The sequence below is a fragment of the Sus scrofa genome, chromosome 9, assembly GCF_054392235.1.
Source record: "Sus scrofa isolate SSC_HxYL_T2T_F1_AM1 chromosome 9, Sscrofa_HxYL_maternal_Yorkshire_Landrace_v2.0, whole genome shotgun sequence".
Classification (NCBI taxonomy): Eukaryota; Metazoa; Chordata; class Mammalia; order Artiodactyla; family Suidae; genus Sus; species Sus scrofa.
In genome coordinates this window covers 38,356,523-38,378,764 of record NC_139391.1, presented here as the reverse complement: position 1 = coordinate 38,378,764, position 22,242 = coordinate 38,356,523, and the positions used below count along the sequence as shown (strand labels likewise).

Below are 22,242 nucleotides of genomic sequence, written 5' to 3'. Positions count from 1 at the left end.
AGTGCTATTAAACAAAATTGTCAGAATAATATTTAAATTTAGTACTTTTGGCAGAGAGTGGGAGAGACCATACTTAACAGCATGTGGAAGTTTTCTGGCCAGAGATGGAATCCACACCACAGTGGCAACTTGGGATGCTGCAGTGACAACACTGGATCCTTAACCTGCTGTGCCACAAAGGAACTCCTAAAATTAGTACCTTTTTTTTTTTTTTTTAGTCTTTTTTAGGGCAGCCATGGCCTATAGAGGTTTCCAGGCTAGGGGTCGAATCAGAGCTATAGCCGCCAGCCTACACTTCAGCCGCCGCAACGAGCGATCCAAGTCGCTTCTGCAGCCTACACCAAAGCTCATGGCAATGCTCGATCCTTAACCCACTGAGCGAGCCCAGGGATTGAACCTACGTCCTCATGGGTACTAGTCAAATTGGTTTCCACTGAGCCACAGTGGGAACTCCTAAATTAGTACTTTTAAATTGATTTAAAATCTTTTGGCTTTGTGCTAGTATTATTTTCCTTTCTCATTCGACTCATTAGAATAAGAAAGAGAATTAACTTTATGATCTGTATACTTATGGGTTAAAATTCATCTCATCTCCAAATACTGTCTTCTTGCTTGATTAATGGGTATGTACTAGTAACTCAGAATTTTCAGTTATGTATATTAATTCACATCAAAATTTCTATTCGAGTCAGTAACTGTTATTTTCAGTCTTTTTTTTTAAATAACATATGGAAGTTCCTGGGCTAGGAGTCATATCTGAGCTGCAGCTGCAGGCCTACGACCATAGCCACGGCAACACCAGATCTGAGCTGCATCTGTGACCTTTGCTGCAGCTTGCAACAATGCTGGACCTTTAACCCACTGAGGGAGGCCAGGAATCAAATCCGCATCCTCTAGGAGACTGTTGGGAGACTATGTTGAGTTCTTAACCTGCTGAGCCACAGTGAGAACTCCCAGTATTATTTTCAATCCATGTTTGCCTATCCAGTACTTAGTGTAGATAAGTTAAAGCGTGTATACAAGTTTTAAAGTGTTATTTTATAGATTTTTTCTTTTTTTAAAAAATTGTATGAAAAATTTTATTTATTTATTTATTTATGCCAGTCCAAAAACATATTTAAATACAGTATTTAGAAAGATGGCTGTATCTTTTTTTTTTGTCTTTTTTTTTTTTTTTTGTCTTTTTGCCTTTGCTAGGGCTGCACCTGTGGCACATGGAGATTCCCAGCCTAGGGGTCCAACTGGAGCTATAGTCACCGGCCCACACCACAGCCACAGCAACACCAGATCTGAGCTGGGTCTGAGACCCACACTACAGCTTACGGTAACACCGGATTTATAGATTTTTTTCTAAACTAGTTTGTTTAGGTCAAAAGTTTGGAGAGAGTATTTTTGAAAAATAAAGGATGTGCTTCTAGCTTTATTACATAACTTGAATTACATGGAACTTAAATTTCTTTACATTTTTGAATTGTGTAATAGAATTTAAAAGTTATTAGGCATTTGCCAAATTAAAAATGAGGTATATGTTCATTTGAAGATGTGATAAATTTTGGAAACTATACAGATTAGATTCCTTGCTACTATTTTGGTTTCTTTTGATAATGAGAAAATTTAAATTAATCTTTGTTTTGGGAAATACATATGTTTGACAGAACTGGAAGAACAGACTCGAAAAGCTCTAGAATTGGACCAGGAACGAAAACGAGCAAAAGAAGAAGCAGAAAGACTTGAAAAGGAGCGTCGAGCTGCTGAAGAGGCCAAGTCTGCTATAGCGAAACAAGCTGCAGACCAGATGAAGAATCAGGAGCAGCTGGTAAGAAGCCTGGGTTCTCTCTTAGAGAAAAAGAAGTTTAGACAAAGGCATGGACAAAATTGGTTCCACAGTTTCAGACTATTCACTCTCTGAACACAAAGGTGTCGGCTAATGATGTTTTCCATTCTTGTCACTGTGATCTGTGGGCTGTCACTGCAGGGAACCCATGTCTTTTATTCGAATGTATTTTAAAGCAGTAAGTAGAATAACAAAGGAATGTGAAAACTATGGACTAAATTGACCATTTCATATTTTCAGAGAGAAGAGCACCCATCATCACAAAGTACATTCCATTGTAAAAATAGACAATTCAGAGATAGCAGTAGTTAGTGTAATAAATGATCAACTTTGTGCAGCCCTTACCAAAAGTGTGTGGTAATGATCTAAAAATCAACAGTAAAATTTTATTCGTTAATAAGCACGAACAAAGTTAAGATAATGGCATCTAAACAAACAAACAGAAAAAACTTTGTAAAACTAAGTATATTATACCTTCTGGAAAGCAAACCAAAGATACAAGTGACTTAATAACAAAGTGTGAAAATAAGCCTAAAATGTTTATTCCTGCTTTCAAAAAGAAACCTAAAAAATAAGACCATGAAAGATAAATGGAACCTTTTGCCACCAAAAAATCCTGATTCATTTAGACTTTGCAAAGCCACTGGCGTGTTTTACTTTAGGTAATTGACATTGTATGTATTCTGACTCCTATAAGATAACCGTAGGTTAACTATAAGATTGGCTGTAATTATTGAGTTTTGTGTGTGTAGTGGACTTAGAAATAATGAGTAGGTATGACACTTAGAAGATTTGAGGTTTAAATGTTGGTTCAGGTATTTACTTGCTATGTGTCTTTGGGTCTTTCTGAGCCTTCCTTTGATAAAAGGAATAATACCACCCAGTAGGATTGTTGGGGAATCAAATGAGATTGACAAAGTGCTGTTTAAACCATAAGGCAAATAGTAAACGTTTTTTCTTCCTTCTGTAGGCTTCAGCAAATATCATATTGATGAAAGTTACAAAATAGCTCCCAGGTTGTGAGTTTTAAGTTCCTGCTACTGAAACTGGAATGACTACATGTCTAAAATCTTAAAAAATTCACTTGTCTCCTTAATTCATTATATCTAATACAAATAAAATATTTATGCTCTTGAGGAAATACTTCCTTTTTTTAAATGGAAGACTATGAAAAACATATAAAACAGTCCGTGTACATTAAAACTTTGTTGGCTTATAAATTATTGAAAATATATTACATTTTTTAGTATTGGTAATTGTATTGTTTACTTTAGGCAGCAGAACTTGCTGAATTCACTGCCAAGATTGCCCTTCTTGAGGAAGCCAAGAAGAAAAAGGAAGAGGAAGCTACTGAGTGGCAACACAAAGTAATCATTTGTTCATTCACTATCAGTTATTGAACATCTCTTTTGTGCCCAGCAGGATGCTCCGTGTATAGAGATGAATATAAGATATGGTCTTGATTTAGAGGGGAAAAGGTTATCTCTGTGTATGAGTGTGCAGGTATTGTAGTTCATATTAATCTAGTACTTTGTCAGCACAGAAGGAATATTTAATTTCTCTGGGAATGAAGCAGGTGTTGGGGAAACCCTTATAAGTTTAAGCTGGCTCTGGAATAATACATTCAATTTTGGGGAGACAGAGGGAATTGAATGAGTGTAAGAAGTAGAAAAGTACACAGCAGATGTGAGGACAACTAGTAAGAGAATACAGCTTAGAGACTGGTTTCAGAAATTTTAGGGGTTGTAGCTGGAAAGTTAGGGAGGGAATTAGGTTGTGAAAGTCTTTAAATAAATGCCCTGCTAAGACAAGATGACGGGGTGGGGGGAGCGGGGGGGTCTGAAGACTTTGGGCTCTGAAATTTTCAGAACAGGATTGTAACATGATCAAGTATGGTTTTTTTTAACAGCTTAGCAGTCAGCATGAAGGATGGGTTGGGAAAGTGGGCAAGATTACTTAAGAACTAAGGATGTGGCACTGAGAAGACAGAGAAACAGGAATTATTGAAGGGTAGTTCGTGGTAGACTCAAGGGGGCCTGGCAAGCGAGTGATTGGATATTAAGTTGAATTAGAAGAATACAGTGAAGAAGATACTGAGATTTCTAATATGAGTTCCCACATAGATGAAACCACTGTTGTCTGAAATAGCATAAAAGTGAAAAATTAGGCTTTAGTCGGAAAGGTAGGGAATGTAAGATAGTGAGAGTTTAATTCAAATTTTAAATAATGTTAACTCTTAAAGGCAAGTCTAATAATTTTTTTACACTCAAAGGTGAATAGTTAGGAGATTTTTTCTATGACAAAATATAGAAAACAGTTTTATTTCACTCTTAAATTTTCTTTGTAGCACTTTGAATTTCATAGGAAAGTTGCTGTTGGTGTGTGTGTGTGTGTGTGTGTGTGTGTGTGTGTGTGTGTGTGTGTGTGTTTCTCTGTTTCTTTTTAGGGCTGCACCTGCAGCATATGGAAGTTCCCAGGCTAGGGGTTGAATTGAAACTGAAACAGGATCTGAACTGTGTCTGTGGCCTGTACCACAGCTCATGGCAACACCAGATCTTTAACCCACTGGCAAAGCCAGGGATTAAACCCATGTCCTCATGGATGTTAGTCAGGTTCTTTAACACTGAGCCACAGCGTGAACTCCTGGGAAGTTTTTGATATTGAGAATTATGTATATATGTATATAGAATGCCATTCTCTTAACCTATTTGTTAACACTACTTTCTTTATTAGAATTTTATAAATCCCTTTTAGGGATGATTTATGAACTTCAAGGACACTTAAACTTTTAAAAATGAAAAACATAATCACAGAAGCAAATCCTCTGAATTGTAGACATTTGAAAATGCACATAAGAGAAAAATCTCATTCTTGCAAACTGGGATCACTATTTTAATACCTTAGTTCGTATCCTTCCAGGATCGTCTCCTATTTGCTTGTCTGTGTTTACATATACATTTCTGTGTTCAGAATAGATCATACTATACATACTCTTCCATTTTAGTCAGTTTTCATTTTGTCTAATATTAGACTATATTCAAAAGTTTTTCATCTAGATTTAATTGACATGTAATATATTTTCATGTATACAACACGATGATGCTATATTTGTATCTATTGTGAAACAGTCATCACAATAAGTCTAGTTAATATCCATCACCATATGTAGGTACAGATTTTTGTTTTTGGTGATGTAAACTTTTAAGATTTGTTTTCCTAACGACTTTGAAATACTAACTACAGTCCCCATGCTGTATGTACTTCATATCCCCACGACTCAGTTATTTTATAGCTGGAGGTTTTGTGCTTTTAAACTCCCCTCTCCATTCCTCTTCCACTTCCGCCTCTGGTAACCAGTCTGTTCTTTGTATCCATAAGCTCAATTTTTTTGTTTTTTGGAGTTTTTTTCCCCTCCTTTAGTTTGTTGTTTAGATTTCACATACAAGTGAGATCCTGTGATGATTTGTCTTTCTGACTTAATTCATTTGGCATAATACCCTCAAGGTCCATCTGTGTTACTGCAGATGGCAAGATTTCCTTCTTTTTTATAACAGAATAATACTATTATATTATCATAGTCAAAATAATAATATTATATTAATAATAATAATATACACATATATATACATGGCACATTTTCTTTAATCTACTGGTAGACACGGGTAGCTTCTGTATCTTGACTATTATAAATAATGCTGCAGCGAACATGAGATGGGGTTGGGGAGTGCCTATATCTGTTTAAGTTAGTGTTTTTGTTTCCTGTGGATAAATATGCAGAAGTAGAATTGCTGGATCATTTGGTAGTTCTATTTTTAAGTTTTTAAAGAATCTTCATACTGTTTTCCACAGTGGCTGCACCAATTTACATTTCCAGTAAAAGTGAACAAAGGCTCCCTTTTCTCTACATCCTACCAACACTTGTTATTTCTTACCTTTTTGATGATAGCCATTCTTACAGGTATGAGGTGTTATCTCCTTGTGGTTTTGGTTTGCATTTCCCTGATGATTAGTGATGTTCAGCATCTTTCATGTGCCTGTTGACCATCTCTTTGTCTTCTCTAGAAAAATCTCTCTTCAGATCATCTGCTTATTTTTTTAATAGGATTTTTTTTCAGTTGAGTTGTATACATTCTTTATATATTTTGGGTATTAACCCCTTATCAGATACATGCTTTGCAGATATTTTCTCCCATTCTATATGTTGAACTTTACTTTTTTTCTTTCTTTCTTTCTTTCTTTTTTTTTTTTTTTTTGCTTTACAGAAGCTTTTTTAGTTTGAAGTAGTCCAAGTAGTCCCACTTGTTTATTTTTGCTTTTGTTGCTTTTGTTGTTAGTGTCAAATCCAAAAAATCATCTCCAAGACCATCAAGGAGCTTACCACCTATATTTTCTTCAAGAGTTTATGGTTTTAGGTCTTAAGTTCAAATCTTTGATCCATTTGAGCTGATTTTTGTGTATGGTGTAAATAGCTGTCTAGTTTCATCCTTTTGCATGTGGCTGTCTAGTTTTCCTAGCACCATTTATTGAAGACTGTCCTTTTTTCTATATTCTTGGCTGCTTTGTTGTAAATTAACTAACCAGATACGTAGGGTTTATTTCTGGGCACTCTCTTCAGATTTGACCTAGGCCACTGTCCAACTTTGCATCACATCTGTTTGCTCTAAGGATCTTTTTAAAGTAGGCCAGCTTGGAGGAGTTCCTGTCGTGATTCAGTGGAAACAAATCTGACTAGGTCCATGAGGATGCAGGTTCAATCCCTGGCCTTGCTTAATGGGTTAAGGATCTGGTGTTGCCATGAGCTGTGGTGTAGGTCACAGACGTGGCTTGGATCCCACGTTGCTGTGGCTGTAGGGTAGGCCAAGTAGCTACAGCTCCAGTTCAACCCCTAGCTTGGGAACCTCCATATTGCCATAGGTGCGGCCCTAAAAAAGACTAAATAATTAAATAAAGTGTCCCAGTTCTTCTCTTCATGATACTGGTTTAGTGACGGGACCTGCAGATTGTCCTCCCATATTTGTCTGGTTGCTTCCTTTACGGCGTCGTTCAGCTTATCCTCTTTTACCATCAGTATTTCTCGTAAGCTGGAAAATAAACCTAAAAAGTTGAAAGATTCAACTTAAAAGTTTCTGGCTACTGTGCCTTCTAGGTGAGACTTTCATAAAATTCATCATCCAAACTAGAATAGAACACTCTTGAGAGTGAGAGGGGGTATTGTTAATAATTACACTAGGACAACAGTGTAAAGCAGGACTTCTCTAGGCAAACCAGCACAATGTAATTACTCAAATAATTGGTGATGTTGGAAAGTTGCTATTGTATTATATTAGAAGACACTTAATATCTGATTAACCCACCATTAGTTCCTTTAATTGATCATTGGGTTGGAGTAATAGTCTGTTTCCTCCATTATCTGGTTATATTTTCTTGTCTCTAAAATGTAATCTATTTATTGTGGAATTTTTTGGCATTAATACCTATGTCCATTTCTCATCAACCATTTGTATAACAACTTCAGCAACCGTTTATAATCCTTGCCAGAGTTAATAGTTTTATTAGGATTTGCACAGTGGTGTCTTTAATTCTATCACCTGCTGGCATTCTTCTGTAAAAATAAACTTATATTAATAAGCCCTGTTTTGTTTTTTTGTCTTTTTGCTATTTCTTGGGCTGCTCCTGCGGCATGTGGAGGTTCCCAGGCCAGGGGTCGAATCGGAGCTGTAGTCACTAGTCTACTCCAGAGCCACAGCAACGCTGGATCCGAGCCGCATCTGCAGCCTACACCACAGCTCACGGCAACGCCAGATCATTAACCCACTGAGCAAGGGCAGAGATTGAACCCGCAACCTCATGGTTCCTAGTCGGATTCGTTAACCACTGCACCATGACGGGAACTCCAATAGGCCCTGTTTTCATTACCCTGAAGTATACTTGATATTAGAAAGAAAAGATAACTTGATTCTTTTCCCAGTTGTAAAAGTAAATTGCTGGTAAACTTATTTTTTCTGTTCAGGCTTTTGCAGCCCAGGAAGACTTGGAAAAGACCAAAGAAGAATTAAAGACCGTGATGTCTGCCCCACCTCCACCTCCGCCACCACCAGTCGTTCCTCCGACCGAAAATGAACACGATGAACATGATGAGAATAATGCTGAGGCTAGTGCTGAATTATCAAACGATGGGGTAATGAACCACAGAAGTGAGGAGGAACGTGTAACTGAAACACAGAAAAATGAGCGTGTTAAAAAGCAACTCCAGGTATTTAAAATTGCAGCTTTATGCACATTTAAGTGTAGTTTGCATTTTCTCCATTTATTAAGACAGACGTATTAAAAAGGAACATTTGATTTTGGAAGCCTTTAACTGTAGCCATCCTTGTGATGGTTTGTAGGTGTTTGGCCTGTAGTCACATTATTTCATGTTTTCTGTTTGTCCTTATTACCAGATGTTTGTTGGCCTTGTGTAATGAGGGCTTAATTATTAAGTTGTCATTTAATTAAAGCTTACCCATGTTAAAAAGTAGAATACAGTGGAGTTCCCTGGTGGCCTAGTGATTATGGATCTGGCATTGTCACAGCTACGGTGTAGGTTTGACACCTGGCATGGAAGCTTCTGCATGCTGCAGGCACAGCCGAAACAACAACAAAAAGTAGAACATATCTTAATGCTGTATTTACAAAACAGATAAATTTAGTGTTTAAACAGTATACATTAGAAAGCAATGCTAATATAATAGATATTATGTGATCGGAATTTTTTTTTTGTCTTATGTCTTTTTTATTTTTAGGGCCTCACCCACGACATATGGATGTTCCCAGGCTGGGGATCTAATCGGAGCTGTTGCTGCTGGCCTACGCCAGAGCCACAGCAATGCCAGATCCGAGCCGAGCCGTGCCTGCAACCTACACCACAGCTCACAGCAACACCAGATCCTCACTGAGCAAGGCCAGGGATCAAACCCGCAGCCTCATGGTTCCCAGTCGGATTAGTTTCCACTGTGCTACAACGGGAACTCCTGATCTGAATTTTTTTGTTCAGATTTTATAACAGCAGGCTAGTTCGTTAAATGTACACAATTAGATCAAAATAGTAATTTTATTGGACTTTATTCCAAGTAAGTTCTCTAATTTTTAAAATGGTGACATTTTTAAATGTTAATGAAGAAGAGAAAATAAGGTGATGGTTGTAATAAATGTATTATGACTTTGGAGAAGTTTTCTTTCATGGTATAGTTTTTTGGGGAGAGGGGGGCTGCGCCATGCCATGTGTAAGTTCCATAGGCCAGGGCTTGAACCCACCCCACAACAGCAACCTGAGCTGCTGCAGTGACAATGCCAGATCCTTAACCTGCTAAGCCACAAGGGAACTCCTAGATTTTAGATCGTATAGTAACATTCAGTAATGGCTATGTTGAACCTTCTGTAAGTCATTTCAAGTATTAGATGAGAAGGTTAAGGAAATTTAGAATAATACTGAAAATCATCATGGTTGAGGCCAAGAGTATATTCCTCTTTAACCACTGTCCCCACCATTACTAAAAGTAAAACAAACTTACATATTTTGAAAAAGAAGATTTCATTGTGGAAATTTTAATAAAAAAGTCAGAGATTTGTTAAAGATATATGTATTTTGTCTTTAAATCTTTTTCATATGTCTTTAAAATCTAAAAAAGTAATTATAGTTACATTTTTATTTTTTTTAATGTAGGCATTAAGTTCAGAATTAGCCCAAGCCAGAGATGAAACCAAGAAAACGCAAAACGATGTTCTTCATGCTGAGAACGTTAAAGCAGGCCGCGATAAGTACAAGACTCTGCGACAGATCCGACAAGGCAACACAAAGCAGCGTATTGATGAGTTTGAAGCAATGTGAGAGCTGTTATTTTGCATACATGTTCTTCATAAGCTGAACCACCAACAGAGAAAAGCAGGCCTTTGCAGATGTGATGGAATGCCTCCCACCTTGCCAAAGCACTTGTACCAGTCTGACTGTGGTGGCTAAAAGACACAGGGGAGCTCGTCAGCATTAAGGCAGTGTAATACCATCCTTGGTTTTCTTTTTCTTTTGGGCCAGGGAATGGAGAACAGTGTTCCATCACCTCCTTTTTCACGTTTTTCATTTTCCTTTTTTTTCTGTTGTTACAGATTAACACTAATTATCATGTTTGACAAATGTGTATGTATGATTTAAGCACTTTGTACATTTTAAAGGATGATGTGACTTAATGAGTGTTTTCCCCCTCTCCTTCCATATCTTACTGCATGTATTTCCACATTTTCTCTCACTCATGTTTTCTCTGTGTGTCCTTCTCATACCTTGACCTGCCGTGTAACCATAATGCAGCTCATTGGCAGTGATTAAAGTGAGCATGGGTGGCAGGGTGGTCAGTCTTTGGTCATTGTGTAGAAGATGGCTGTGAATCATGAAAAAGATTAGAATGTTTAACAGGGTAGTGTATAGCTGGTGGTTAATTTTCTTAATTCCCAATTTAATAACATTAAGGGATTGCAGTCACCTTTGACCACTGAATTGGTGTTTCATCTCCTGTCATCCTTTGATTTTCTTTGTTTGCAGATTTCACAAAGGTATAGACAGCAGGTAGTAAGTAGTTCCCTAGGAGAGTTTATTGATGAAATCCTAGTGCAGATAACAGTTGTCTTTGAAAGATTTTTAAAGTTTCATTCTTTCATAGATTGATTTTGAAAAATGGATGTTTAATAAAAGAAAATATACATTTGTTGGTAATTGATTACATCATTTAAAAAACCCTGGACCTTTCTGGAAGGGCAGTGTATGAAAACATCAGTCCCAAGGAGAGACAGTAATACTACCTCACTCCTACACCTGCGATGACTGGTTGTTCAGACACAGTGAAGTGTGTAAGCTCTATGTTTTATAGACATAGTGATATTTTCAATCATGAAGGAATATTTTTGAGATTTCCTTTTCCTTCAGAATATCTTAAGAGTGCTAAATTTTAACTGCCTTTTTGTTGAGGTGAACTGTGGGACTCTGATTTGTAATAAAATTGTTAAGCTCTCACTGATATACTATCTTCCTGGAGGGGTGTTGTATGTCTGAGGAAGTGTGAGAGAGTGAGAGAAAGGTTGTGTGTGTGTGTGTGTGTGTGTGTGTGTGAGAGAGAGAGAGCGAGAGAGAGCACGCGTGCACCCTTGTAGCATATGAAGAGTGTCTGATCCTTCATTTCTTAATGTAATTGTTACATAATCATTTTAGCATATTTGGTTTCTAAATCATTGTGCTTATTTTTTTTAATCTTGAACTAAAAATACTTAAATTTGGTTTGTTTCTGTTTTAGAAATTTTATTTTTAGGTTATATCAATTTCAGTTATGTTTTATAAAGAAATCTTTCCAGTTTGAAAGATGTTCAATATTCACATGTTCTAACATTTTCTTTATTAATAAAACATCTAGATTTGGAGATAAGGAAAGCCTTGTTTTCTCTGTGTGGTTCAGCTACCTTCCATTTGATATTATGCATTCAAATTTATGTTTATTAAAATTGCCATTTTGTTAGACATTTTTCATGCACGGTAGATTCAAGTTATGTCTGAAAATATCTTTTGTGTTTTTTGATTTTGCTGACTTTGAAAGGATTAATCTGGGCAGACATTATGAAAAGGAAAGGTTGCATTTAATATATTTTTGGGGACTTAGGACAAAAGATAACTGGTTAACCTTGAAGTGGCTGTTGTACGGTGGTTGTGCACATGCTTCAGAGCACCGTGGAAGAGAGTGATTCTGCTTGCAGCATGTTAGAGGAATAGATGGTGACCCTTACTGGTCACAGTTTAAAGCATGTGTTCACTCTTCCAAAGCATTAAAGCGATTGCCATAATAGGTAAAAACATGGATTTTCATTGGATTTTTATTAATTTCCTTCATTTTTGAATTGTGTGCACTACCATTCCTACATCAGTTTGATATCAGTGTTGAAAAATTACCGGTTATTTTTGCTGTTTATAGTCTATTTGTAGATTAGGATTAAAATGGATTCGATCCATTTTTAAAGCTGTGTGAATTTTTTCTAAACAGGAACAACTCTTTGCAATATGAGTTTTCATTAAACCAATTATAACTTTTATTATTAGCAGTTGAGAAGCACATGTTCATATAGCAATGTAAACATATATTAATGAGTATTTGGTAAATTCCAACAGGCTTTTACCATTAGAATTATTTTGTGTTGTACAATTAAGTTACAGTTACATCTATATAATTTTGGATAACATTCATTGGTTAATAACAATAAAGTGACAAAAGCTTATGCCTTCAAGGTCCACTGTTGTTATTTAACATAGATTTTTTTTGTATATTTCCTGAAAATTATCTCTATTAGATCCATGAATCATTACATCTTAAAAATGAGAAGTGGATAGGAAAAATTTCAAAATCCTCATACATTTACTCTTTCCCCCCAGTTATATATCTCTTTTGATATGGAAGTAATAGTGATTGTTAATTCTGTGGGAAAATACAATCATTAAAATAAATTGACTCTCTTTGTAATAGAAAACCATTTAAGACTTCCAATCATTGATTTTATTGTATAGTGAATATTTAGTTTCTTTTCCTCAGGAAAAAACAATTTGTCATTGATTAATCTCACTATTAAAATACTAGTGTTCTTTAAAAAACTGTATATTGAGTGCACCTACTTAAAAAATTCTTACTAATTTTTAACATAAAAATTATTCTTGAACAAATGATAAATATTTTCTAAGAATAGTAAAACCAGGTGTCTTCTTGGTTTATAGTAATGTTTAACAGTCCCTTTATTATTTCTACTCTCAAAGGCAGGTAGTGAGCTCTTTACTCTGATTCTGTTAGAAAAGTGAATTTTATATTAAGGTTTTGCTTTATATCTAAGAGTTTTTCTTTAAGAACTAGAATTAGCGCTTAGAAAGATATCTTAGATTGTATTGGAACTCACTCCTGGTTAATCATTTAAAAAAATGATAGTTTCAACGTTAGTGTTGTGATTAAAAATAAAAAATGCCCACCACTTTCTTAGTTCTTATCGCCTGTTGATTGGTGATATTTTTAGTTTTTAGATCCCAAAGCACCTTATTTTGTCTCTGCATAATGAAAATAATTAAAATTTTATTTTAATTATTTAAAATCTAGAACTTGAAACAGAAGTTTAGGAATTAGCATTAGTTTACTGAACCAAGTAATAAGCCAAATCTTAGATATCTTTAATAAGAAAACATTTAAATATGGAATTGCACCGATAATCCTTTCTTAAGTTTGTTCTAAGTGAACAGAACTTTAGCTTTTCTTACTCTGTTCTTCATTCTTTTTTTAAACTAGAAGATAATCTATTAAATAATTCTGATGTGATCTATCATGTAGAATGACAACATTCTAGTACATTTTAAAAGCACAGTGGATTCAGCAAATAACGATAACCATAAAATGTCAAGGCAGTATGAAGCTTCACATTCTGCCCTGTTAGCAAGGAAAAATTGGCTCATGAGAGTGCTTCATATGTTAAAGCTTATCACCTACCTTCCCATCCTTCCAATTAAATAATCTTAATTCCCATTTTTTCCTAGCAGACCTATTTCTTAATATCTCCTCCATCTTTAGTGATTTTTAGAGTTGCCATTTTCCCGTCTGGACAGATGACAACTTCTTGCCTTGTTGCCTCAATATTACAGCCACCCTTAAACTGCAAAACAAATTTTTCTGATTTGAAGTTACATATACTGCTTTAGGAGTTGAAATATCCATCATTATTTCTCAGCAAATTTTAAAGTTAAAGATCATGACTGAGATAATTGACTATCCCATGACACATCTTTTAAATTCAGGTTTATGTTTGGCTCTGGAGTTCCCTAGCTACTAAATGGGGTCAGGTTCTTTAATGACCTTCATTTAGGCAATATGCTTTTTTTAAATACGTCCTGTATATATTCTAGGGTACAGAAGCAAGATTAGAAGGACTGTGACCCTTTGTTTTGGACTGTCTTAAAGTGTGAACCTTCAAATATTTATCTTAGCTCTTGGGTGATTTGCAATAACCTGTTCCGATACGAGATTTCTTTGGCAACACCATTTTGTTGCTTCACGTTATTTGTATGCCCAGATTCCTCCGTGCTTATATCTAGTCAGTTGCTTCCATCCATGTAATTTATTACTCTGTTCTAATTGTTCACTTTTATTTAATGCTCATTTTCAAAATTTAGATTTGCTTTGGTATTTATGCATGATGCGTAGTGTGCTCCTTAAAGTTATTTACTGGTTTAGTTTATCTTTACTCTCAGTCTACGTAGCCAAACGTCCATCTTTGTGGTAGTAACATGGCATCGGAATTTCTGAAATTTATGTAATAATCCTCAGAAAAGTTTCTTGTGATAAAATACGGATTTGTTTTATCAAGTTCTTCTTGCACTGTGTTATAATGTATGCCATACTATCTCTTAATTTTTTGCAACTTAAGATGTTTTCCCTTTTGTTTTAAACCTAGAAATGCGTGTATGTCTTAGACTCGTGAGGCAATGCCAGCTTCCCCTGCCCTTTCCTTTTGTTTATACTGAGAAGTCTGTGTCATTCAAACCCGGCGTTTGAATCTTATATACCTTCATTCCATTTATGTAATTATTTTTAAATTTTAGCTAATTTGGATAAAAAGATACGCTGTGTAATGGAAGAAATTACAACAACATGAGGAAGAGCAATAGAGGAAAACAAGCAACTGTTGGAGAATAAGAATACACAGTATAATTTCTTAAGTGTGCTTGTTTTCTGACAAATCGCTTAATTTTCACTATGTAGATCAGGTTCTTAACACTGGCCAATATTTAAAGATATCCTAAAAAATAAAGTGCCTAATGTTAAAAGTTTTTCCATCTTTATGAAAAGACTCATTTTATACCCAACTGTCAGTATATAGTAATTAGCAACATCTGTATTAAATACTGAGACATTTAATGGAGCTAGGAGATTTCAGTTTAATCTTCATTGCTTTATTGCATTGAAGTATTTTACATAACACAAGACTATTTTAGCCACTTTTAAAGGTTGAGTGCCATTATTTTCACATTGTTGTGCAACCATCACTACCATCCATCTCCAGAACTTTTCATCATCCCAGATAGAATCTCTGTACCATTAAATACTAACTCCCCATTCTGCCCTCTTCCCAGTCTCTACTGACCATTTGCCTACTCTCTGTGAATTTGAATTTGACAGCAGTACCTCATATACATGGACTGACCGATAATATTTGTCCTTTTGTGTCTGACTTACTTCACTTAGGATAATGTTTTCATGGTTCACCTATATTATAAGGACATTAGAGTTTTATTCTTTTTTTGTTTGTTTTGTTTTTTTGCTTTTTAGGGCCACATATGGAGGTTCCCAGGCTAGGGGTCTAATCGGAGCTGTAGCCACAGCCACAGGAATGTCAGATACAAGCTGCATCTGCAAACAACATCACAGCTCATGGCACTACAGCCCGTGGCAACACCGCATTCTTAACCCACTAAGCAAGATGAGGGATCGAACCCCCAACCTCATGGTTACTAGTCGGATTTGTTTCCACTGCGCCACAATGGGAACTCCAAGTGTTATTCTTTAAGGCTGAATAATATTCCACAGTATGTATTTACCACACTTTCTTTATCCATTCATTGGTTAATGGACCAAATAATCTGGATTATTTCCTCTTCTCGACTGTTGTGAATGATGCTACGTATGTTGGTATACAAATATCTGTTTGAGTCCCTGCTTTCACTTCTTGGGTATATACCCAGAAATGGAATTGCTCAATGATGTCATAATTCTTTGTTTAATTTTTGAGGAGCTGCCAATATTTTGCAGCAGCTGTACCATCTTACATTCCCACCAGAAAAGTTTCCAGTTTCTCCACATTCTCACAGTAATTGTTATATATATATTTTTCATACTAGCCAAGTGGGTGAAGTGGCATGTCATACTGGTTTTGATTTACATTTCCCCATGATGCATTTCTCTCTGATGTTGAACATCTTTTCATATGCTTATTGACCTTTTTTAATATGATTTGCTAAAGTACATATTCATGTTCTGACAATTTTAAAATGGAGTTGTTGAAGTTCCTATCACGGCTCAGCATTGACGAACCCAACTAGTATCCATGAGGACGTGGGTTCGATCCCTGGCCTCGCTCAATGGGTTAAGGATCTGGTGTTTTCGTGAGCTGTGGTATAGGTTGCAGATGGGGCTCGGATCTGGTGTAGGCTGGCAGCTGTAGCTCCGATTCTACCCCCAGCCTGGGAACTTCCATATGCTGTGGGTGCAGCATATGGAAGACAAAAATAAAAAATAATAATTGAGTTTATTTTTTTGTGTTTGTTGAATTGAAGGAGTTCTTTATATGTTCTGGATAGTAATCCCTTGTCATATATGTGAGTTGCCAATACTCATTCTGTGGGTTGCCTTTTCATTCTATTGATAGTAGTCTTTGAGGCACTAAAGTTTTTAGTTTTGATGAAGTTTGTCTAGTTTTTTTTGTGCCTGTGCTTTTGGTGTTCGTGTTTTTTTAAAGAGAAAAACTTATTTTTTTAACAAAGATGAGATTAAAAAGCCATAACAGAAGAGAGATTATGTACAATGTCCAGAGTCCAGTGAGATGAAAAGTAGACTGTTTTGACTAGAATAGAAAACATGATTTCCTGTATACTGACTCTGGGATGGTAAGGCTAGAGTTAGAGTGGGTTGGGCCACGAATTTATGGAGCCTTTAATCCTCTGCTGAGGTGGTTTACTTTGAGTTGAAGACATCTGGTGCCTTGGGAATGCAGTTACAGGAAGGAATAATAACTAACTTTGCACCAAGGAAAACTTAATGCTGCTCTGTGGAGTATCCTAGAAAGGCAGAGGATAAATGGAGCTTAATAGAAGAACAAGGCTGTGGTCATGGGAGTGATATTACTACCTTCTGAGTACTTAAAGGAAATGTTAGATGCAGTTTGCCCTCACGTTTGCTATATGTAGTAATTTTTTTCTTCTGCTTATTTTCCAAATGACCTCTTAGGGGGACAGTTAAGACCTCCATTTTTATACTTTTATCCGTGGCTTTTTAAGAATGGGTTCTTTGGAATTCCCTGATGGCTCAGTGGGTTAAAGATCCAGAGTTGTCACTGCTATGGCTTGGGTCACTGCTGTTGTGCAGGTTTGATCCCTGGCCCTGGAACTTCTGCATGCTACCAGCACAGACCAAAAAACAACACACACAAAAAAGAGTTGTTCTTTAGTTGCACTAGAAATTAAAGTCACCCAAGAACAAATGGATTTGATTCTGAGTTCTAACTGCTGGTCTTACACACTCTTGTACTCTAGTTTTATAAGCAGTTTCATAGTTCTGAATTACATTAACTAGTTAGATTAACTAGTTATACAATCAGATAAAGACATTTGGGTTCCAGATGCATTGTTTCACCAAAATGTAATGACCACATGTTAATATCCATGTACTTTTGAATTATTAATACTTGTTTATAGTTGAAAAACTATTAACTGTGGAGTGTGCTTGCAACAGTTCTATCAAGATCCTTTTTGCTCTCAGATGATTCTAACATGTAGTGACTTGAAAGATGTTTTGAAATAGGTTTTAAGGAGTTAGGAAAATAGTTCATTTAGGTCATTTTGAAGGGGTTATATTCACCAAAACACCATTCAGTGAAGATTATCTCAGAATATACACATGTAAGTATTCACTGGAAGTGACAGCTTTGAACAAATTACTTTGGAAATTTCTGTAGGTTTTCTTCAAGTTGAGAGTCATTTGATTATGCTCATCAGCTTTCTTGCTAGATTTGATTCATGTGCTTATGCCCAAATGATGTTAGGGATTTTTTGTTGTTGTTGTTATTTGTTTTCTTATTTTTGCTTGTTTTCCCCAGATAATTCCTAATACAATATATTTCTCAATTTTTAGGCCATAGAAATTTTGAATATAGGTAAGTATATCATTTGGTAATCTTAAGTTACAGGTAGATCATTTGCCTCCCTATTAACCATAAATGTGGTGCTGTACCATTGATGTGTAGATTAAATGTAGAATTTTGCAACTTTTAATTTGTGTGTTTTAAAAGTACTTCCTATCAGAAAATGTAATATCTTTCACTGTTCGTAAAAGGAAATCATAATTTCGTGATTTGTTTACTTTCTAATTATTTCATTAGTATTTGCCAATGTACTGCATGATAGTAGCTCATTTAAGTTTCTTAGAACTTTAACATTGATTAAGCTATAATTTTTTTCCCAAGAAGTAGTAAAATCTTTTAAAAGTAGTGGATCATAAATACAGAAAGGTTTTTTTTTGTTGTTGTTAGGAGCCAAATCAAATCACTGTTATTTAGCAGTTTCTTTGTATTTTTAAATACCTAAGAGAAAACCTCCATTTTGTAAAAACTAGGGTGCCAAACAGTGTAAAATCTGGAATTAGAACCCAGAACCTAAGCATTTGTATCATTTATAGTATAATTTAATGTGCTGGGCCTCATTACATTTCAGAATAAGCTGATGTTTTAAGAATATGTCTAGTGAATTGGGGGGACGTAGGCTGTACCAAAGATTTTGCATCAAATGGATAGAAAATACATCCACCGGAAAGGTAGTTTTGTCTTTAGAGGAGATTATTGGAATAGTCTCACGCATTAGGAAGACTGGAAACAAGTATGTCTTATGTACACAGGTAAGAAAATATTCTCTACTACCTTATTTTTGAGCCATTATGTTTTAGTCCTTAAGCATTAGAAATTTAAGGAGGCTTCAATTTAATGGTGTTAGGAAAGCTGAATGAGAAACAAGGAGGCCTGCCTTTTGCGCATCAAGTCAGAAGATAATACATATAACACATGTGTTCATAGAGGTAGTCACTCCTCCAGTGACTGACAGAGCGGTTGCTGCTGATGCAAAGCACCAGTGGATTTATATGAGAGAGACATGACCCCGTGACCATGTCAAGGAAATTGTAGTCAGGAACTTGAGACGTGGATTCAAATGAAGTGGTAGAATAAAGAAATGAAAACCAAAAGAAAAACTGGGATAAAATGCTCAGGAGTTAGAGAAATGAGAGGTTATAAGTAGGTGCTAATTAGCATACAAAGAAGCATGATACTGACTTGACTAATGAAGGGAAATATTTTCTTGCATTTGTAAAATTACAGCTGCTTGGGAGCATCAGTTATAATTAATCACTAGGTAGGCTAGATAATGTTAACTTGGTTCTCTGCCATGAAGGAATTGCATTTTTTTGTCTTTTTGCCTTTTTCTAGAGCTGCACCTGTGGCATATGGAGGTTCCCGGCCTAGGGGTCGAATTGGATCTGTACCTGCTGGCCTACGCCAGAGCCACAGCAACGCAGGATCTGAGCCACGTCTTCGACCCACACCACAGCTCATGGCAATGCCAAATCCTTAACCCACTGAGCAAGGCCAGGGATCGAACCCGCAACCTCATGGTTCCTAGTTGGATTCGTTAGCCACTGCGCCACAACGGGAACTCCAGGAATTGCATATTTTTAAAATAAAATGTGTCTGGTTTTCTTAGAGCCTACTGACTATATGCAACCTTAATAATAAATAATAGCTTATATTAAGAATAGCCAGTATTGAAATTAATTTAATATGAAAGTTTTCTTACAGCCTATTTTGTTGCTAATTTAACTTGCTGTTAAGTTTACCATTTTTTACTACAAATTATTTTTCTACCTTAAGTAAAAGGATATCCATCACCTCAAACATTACAGGTAAAATTTCCTTCTCAAGCATTAATTGTTTGTGTTGATTTTTGTAAACTTACATAGCAGTGGTTTGTATCATAGCAAAGCATAAGAAAACTGGGATATTTAAGGATTTTTTTCCCCCTTTGGTTATTTTCTTTGGAGATTATTTTAAAAATTAAAGTATTTTGTTATTGCCAGATTATCTCCTTTTTTATCAAAAAAATTTTCAACTATGCATAAAGAGAATTGTTTTTAAAAACTAGAAAAGTAGATATTAAATTACGAATATTTTCAGAAAAGTGAATTTTTCATTTGCTTCCAGTATTAATTATCGTGTTATGTGTTGAAGTTGCCAATACTAATGGTGCTTTAGGTCATACGTAGCTACTTTATGACTAAAGCCTTATTTAAAAAAAAAAAAAACTTAATTAAATCATTGAAGTTCTAAAAAATAAATGAACATGAAACAAAATTCAATAGATTGCAGTAGAATAACACAAAAAAGTAAGCCTACTTTCTCTGTCCTCTGTAGTCTTCCAGCTCTCTCCAAAGGTAACTATTTTTTTCAACTCGTGCCTCTGGAGGTCACCTATACATGTAGAAACATGCATATATTTTATCCTTTTTCATTGTTTACATGAGGCACAGCATTCTGTGTACTTCTTTCACTGAAGGGTGTTTTTTGGAACTCACTGCATGTAAGTATAAACGTACCATAGTGTGGAATTGTATGGATGCCCCTTAACGTGTGATGAACATTCATGTTTTTACCAGTGCTTTGCTATTACAAATAATACTGCCCTGTATTCTTATGCAAATGCTGCTTGCATTTTATCCTATTTAAGGTAATGTGTTACAGTCCAATGGATAAGGTAAGTTTGCTTAAGATTTAGGTATTCCTAAAAGATAGGAAGTTATTTCTTACTTAAATGATGTAGTTGTACCTTTGTAAGAAAAGTAGATCCTTTCTTTTCACAAATTGAAAAGGAAACAAAATTGGATTTCTGTATTTCAGGGTTTACTTAAAAGCTGACACTGCTGGAGTGGTCTAATGTATTCTTTAGGGCCCACGTGAAAAACATCTGCCAGTAATTAAAACTTCTCTGACTTTTCCGAACTTTTATCATCAGAAAATGTTTTGTTTGTTTGTTTGTTTGTTTGTTTTTTAAAGAAGCAAATCAATAGGTGGATTTTCTAAAGTTACTTTGGTAGTTTTTGGTTTTTCATTTCCTTTTGAGTGCCACCATTTCCTCAGTGTAGAGTTTTCATTTGCCTACTTTTATTAAAATGGAAAATGACAAGCTCAGATATTACAGAACACTTAATAATATCAAACACTTGACCATAACACCAAACAATAGCAAACGTACTTCAAAGACTATCAAATATTCTCTTTTTTTAAGGAGGTAGCTCAACTTAATTCATTCTATCATTAATATAATGTTTCTGACTTTAAGAAAAACATCCTTTGATTTCAGATGTTACTTTTCACATCAAATATTGCTCTCATACCATAAACTTTTGGTTCTTAAACGATTTTCTTGGGCCCCAAATATCTCTTGCTGGGGGAGGGGTGGTTAGAGCCTAGATTAGTTTCTAGAGTGCTAATGAGGTTTTCAGTCTCTCTTTCTTCCTCTGGTCCCTGAGATTCACACTAAATTCTAAGCTGATTTGCTGGAGAGGCTTGTAACTATTAGGTCCTTAGGCTAAAGTGGTCACCATCTTTTTATTGCTGTGCCAGCTGCCCAGTCTGCCAAGTTCTGATCCCTGCTGTTTCTGCAGAATTCGTCAGCATGCTCAGGAACTGCCAGGAGTCAAATTATAGACTCCATAGCCCATGGTCGTCCCCATTCTAGGGCTGCAAGAATCCTTTCCCAGATTCTCCTGCTTTTTCAGTAAATCTACTGTACCTAGTAAATTTGTTTTTTACCAAAGATACTTAAACATAGGTTTTATTAGTTCAGAGCGCATTAGATACACGACCCGTCTGACTGGCTTCCAGTGTTTGGGATAGAGGTGAAGCAGCATGAGGAGTGTTAATTGCATCCCTTAGGTTTGAATGCTGGCCTGGCCTCTTTCTAGGTGCATGACATTGGGAAGCCACACACCCATCTGAGCCTCGGTTCTGTTAAGTGGAGGTAACACTGTTGATGCTGTGAGCACTCTCTGTAATATACGTGGAGTACTTTATGATTCTCTTCCTTGCCACCTCCAGGATTTTGCTTAAATGTCACCTCAGTGTGGCGTTACCTTACCACCCTATTTAAAAATTGCACTTTCCCCAGTATTTCCTACCCACGTCTTTTCATTAATTTTCTCTATAGCACCTACTATATATATATACTATATATATATTTTTATATTTATTTTAAAAAAGATTTTTAACCTATTTGTATTCTATCCTATTTGTATTGAGGGCAGGAATTTTACTGTTTTGTGCAATGAAATATGCTTAGTGCCTCAAGCAAGGCCAGGCACATGACAGAGATCAACATTATTTGCTTCATTCTGGGAGCTCAGAAGGAAGCACCTCATCTTGCTGGTGGGCTCCAGGGAAGGTGTCCTGGAGGAGATGATCCCTAAGCCAATTTAAGAATGAGTTATACTTAGTGGGGGTGGGGCAAAGGTAAGGCTATCCAGAAAGCAGGAACTTTGCATGCAAACGCATTAAGGCAC

At 35.9% G+C, this 22,242-nt stretch overlaps 1 protein-coding gene across 1 annotated transcript in view; it reads left to right on the top strand.

The window, feature by feature from the left end:
- Window positions 1–10,058, top strand: part of RDX (radixin) — a gene marked incomplete at its 5' end in the record, with an annotated part of 55,940 nt that extends 45,882 nt beyond the window's left edge. The window contains 4 exon segments of the mRNA NM_001009576.1: window positions 1,656–1,816; window positions 3,109–3,201; window positions 7,845–8,087; window positions 9,537–10,058. Coding sequence (NP_001009576.1) covers window positions 1,656–1,816; window positions 3,109–3,201; window positions 7,845–8,087; window positions 9,537–9,701 — 662 coding nt within the window. The 3' untranslated portion in view covers window positions 9,702–10,058.
- Window positions 10,059–22,242: the final 12,184 nt, after the last annotated feature.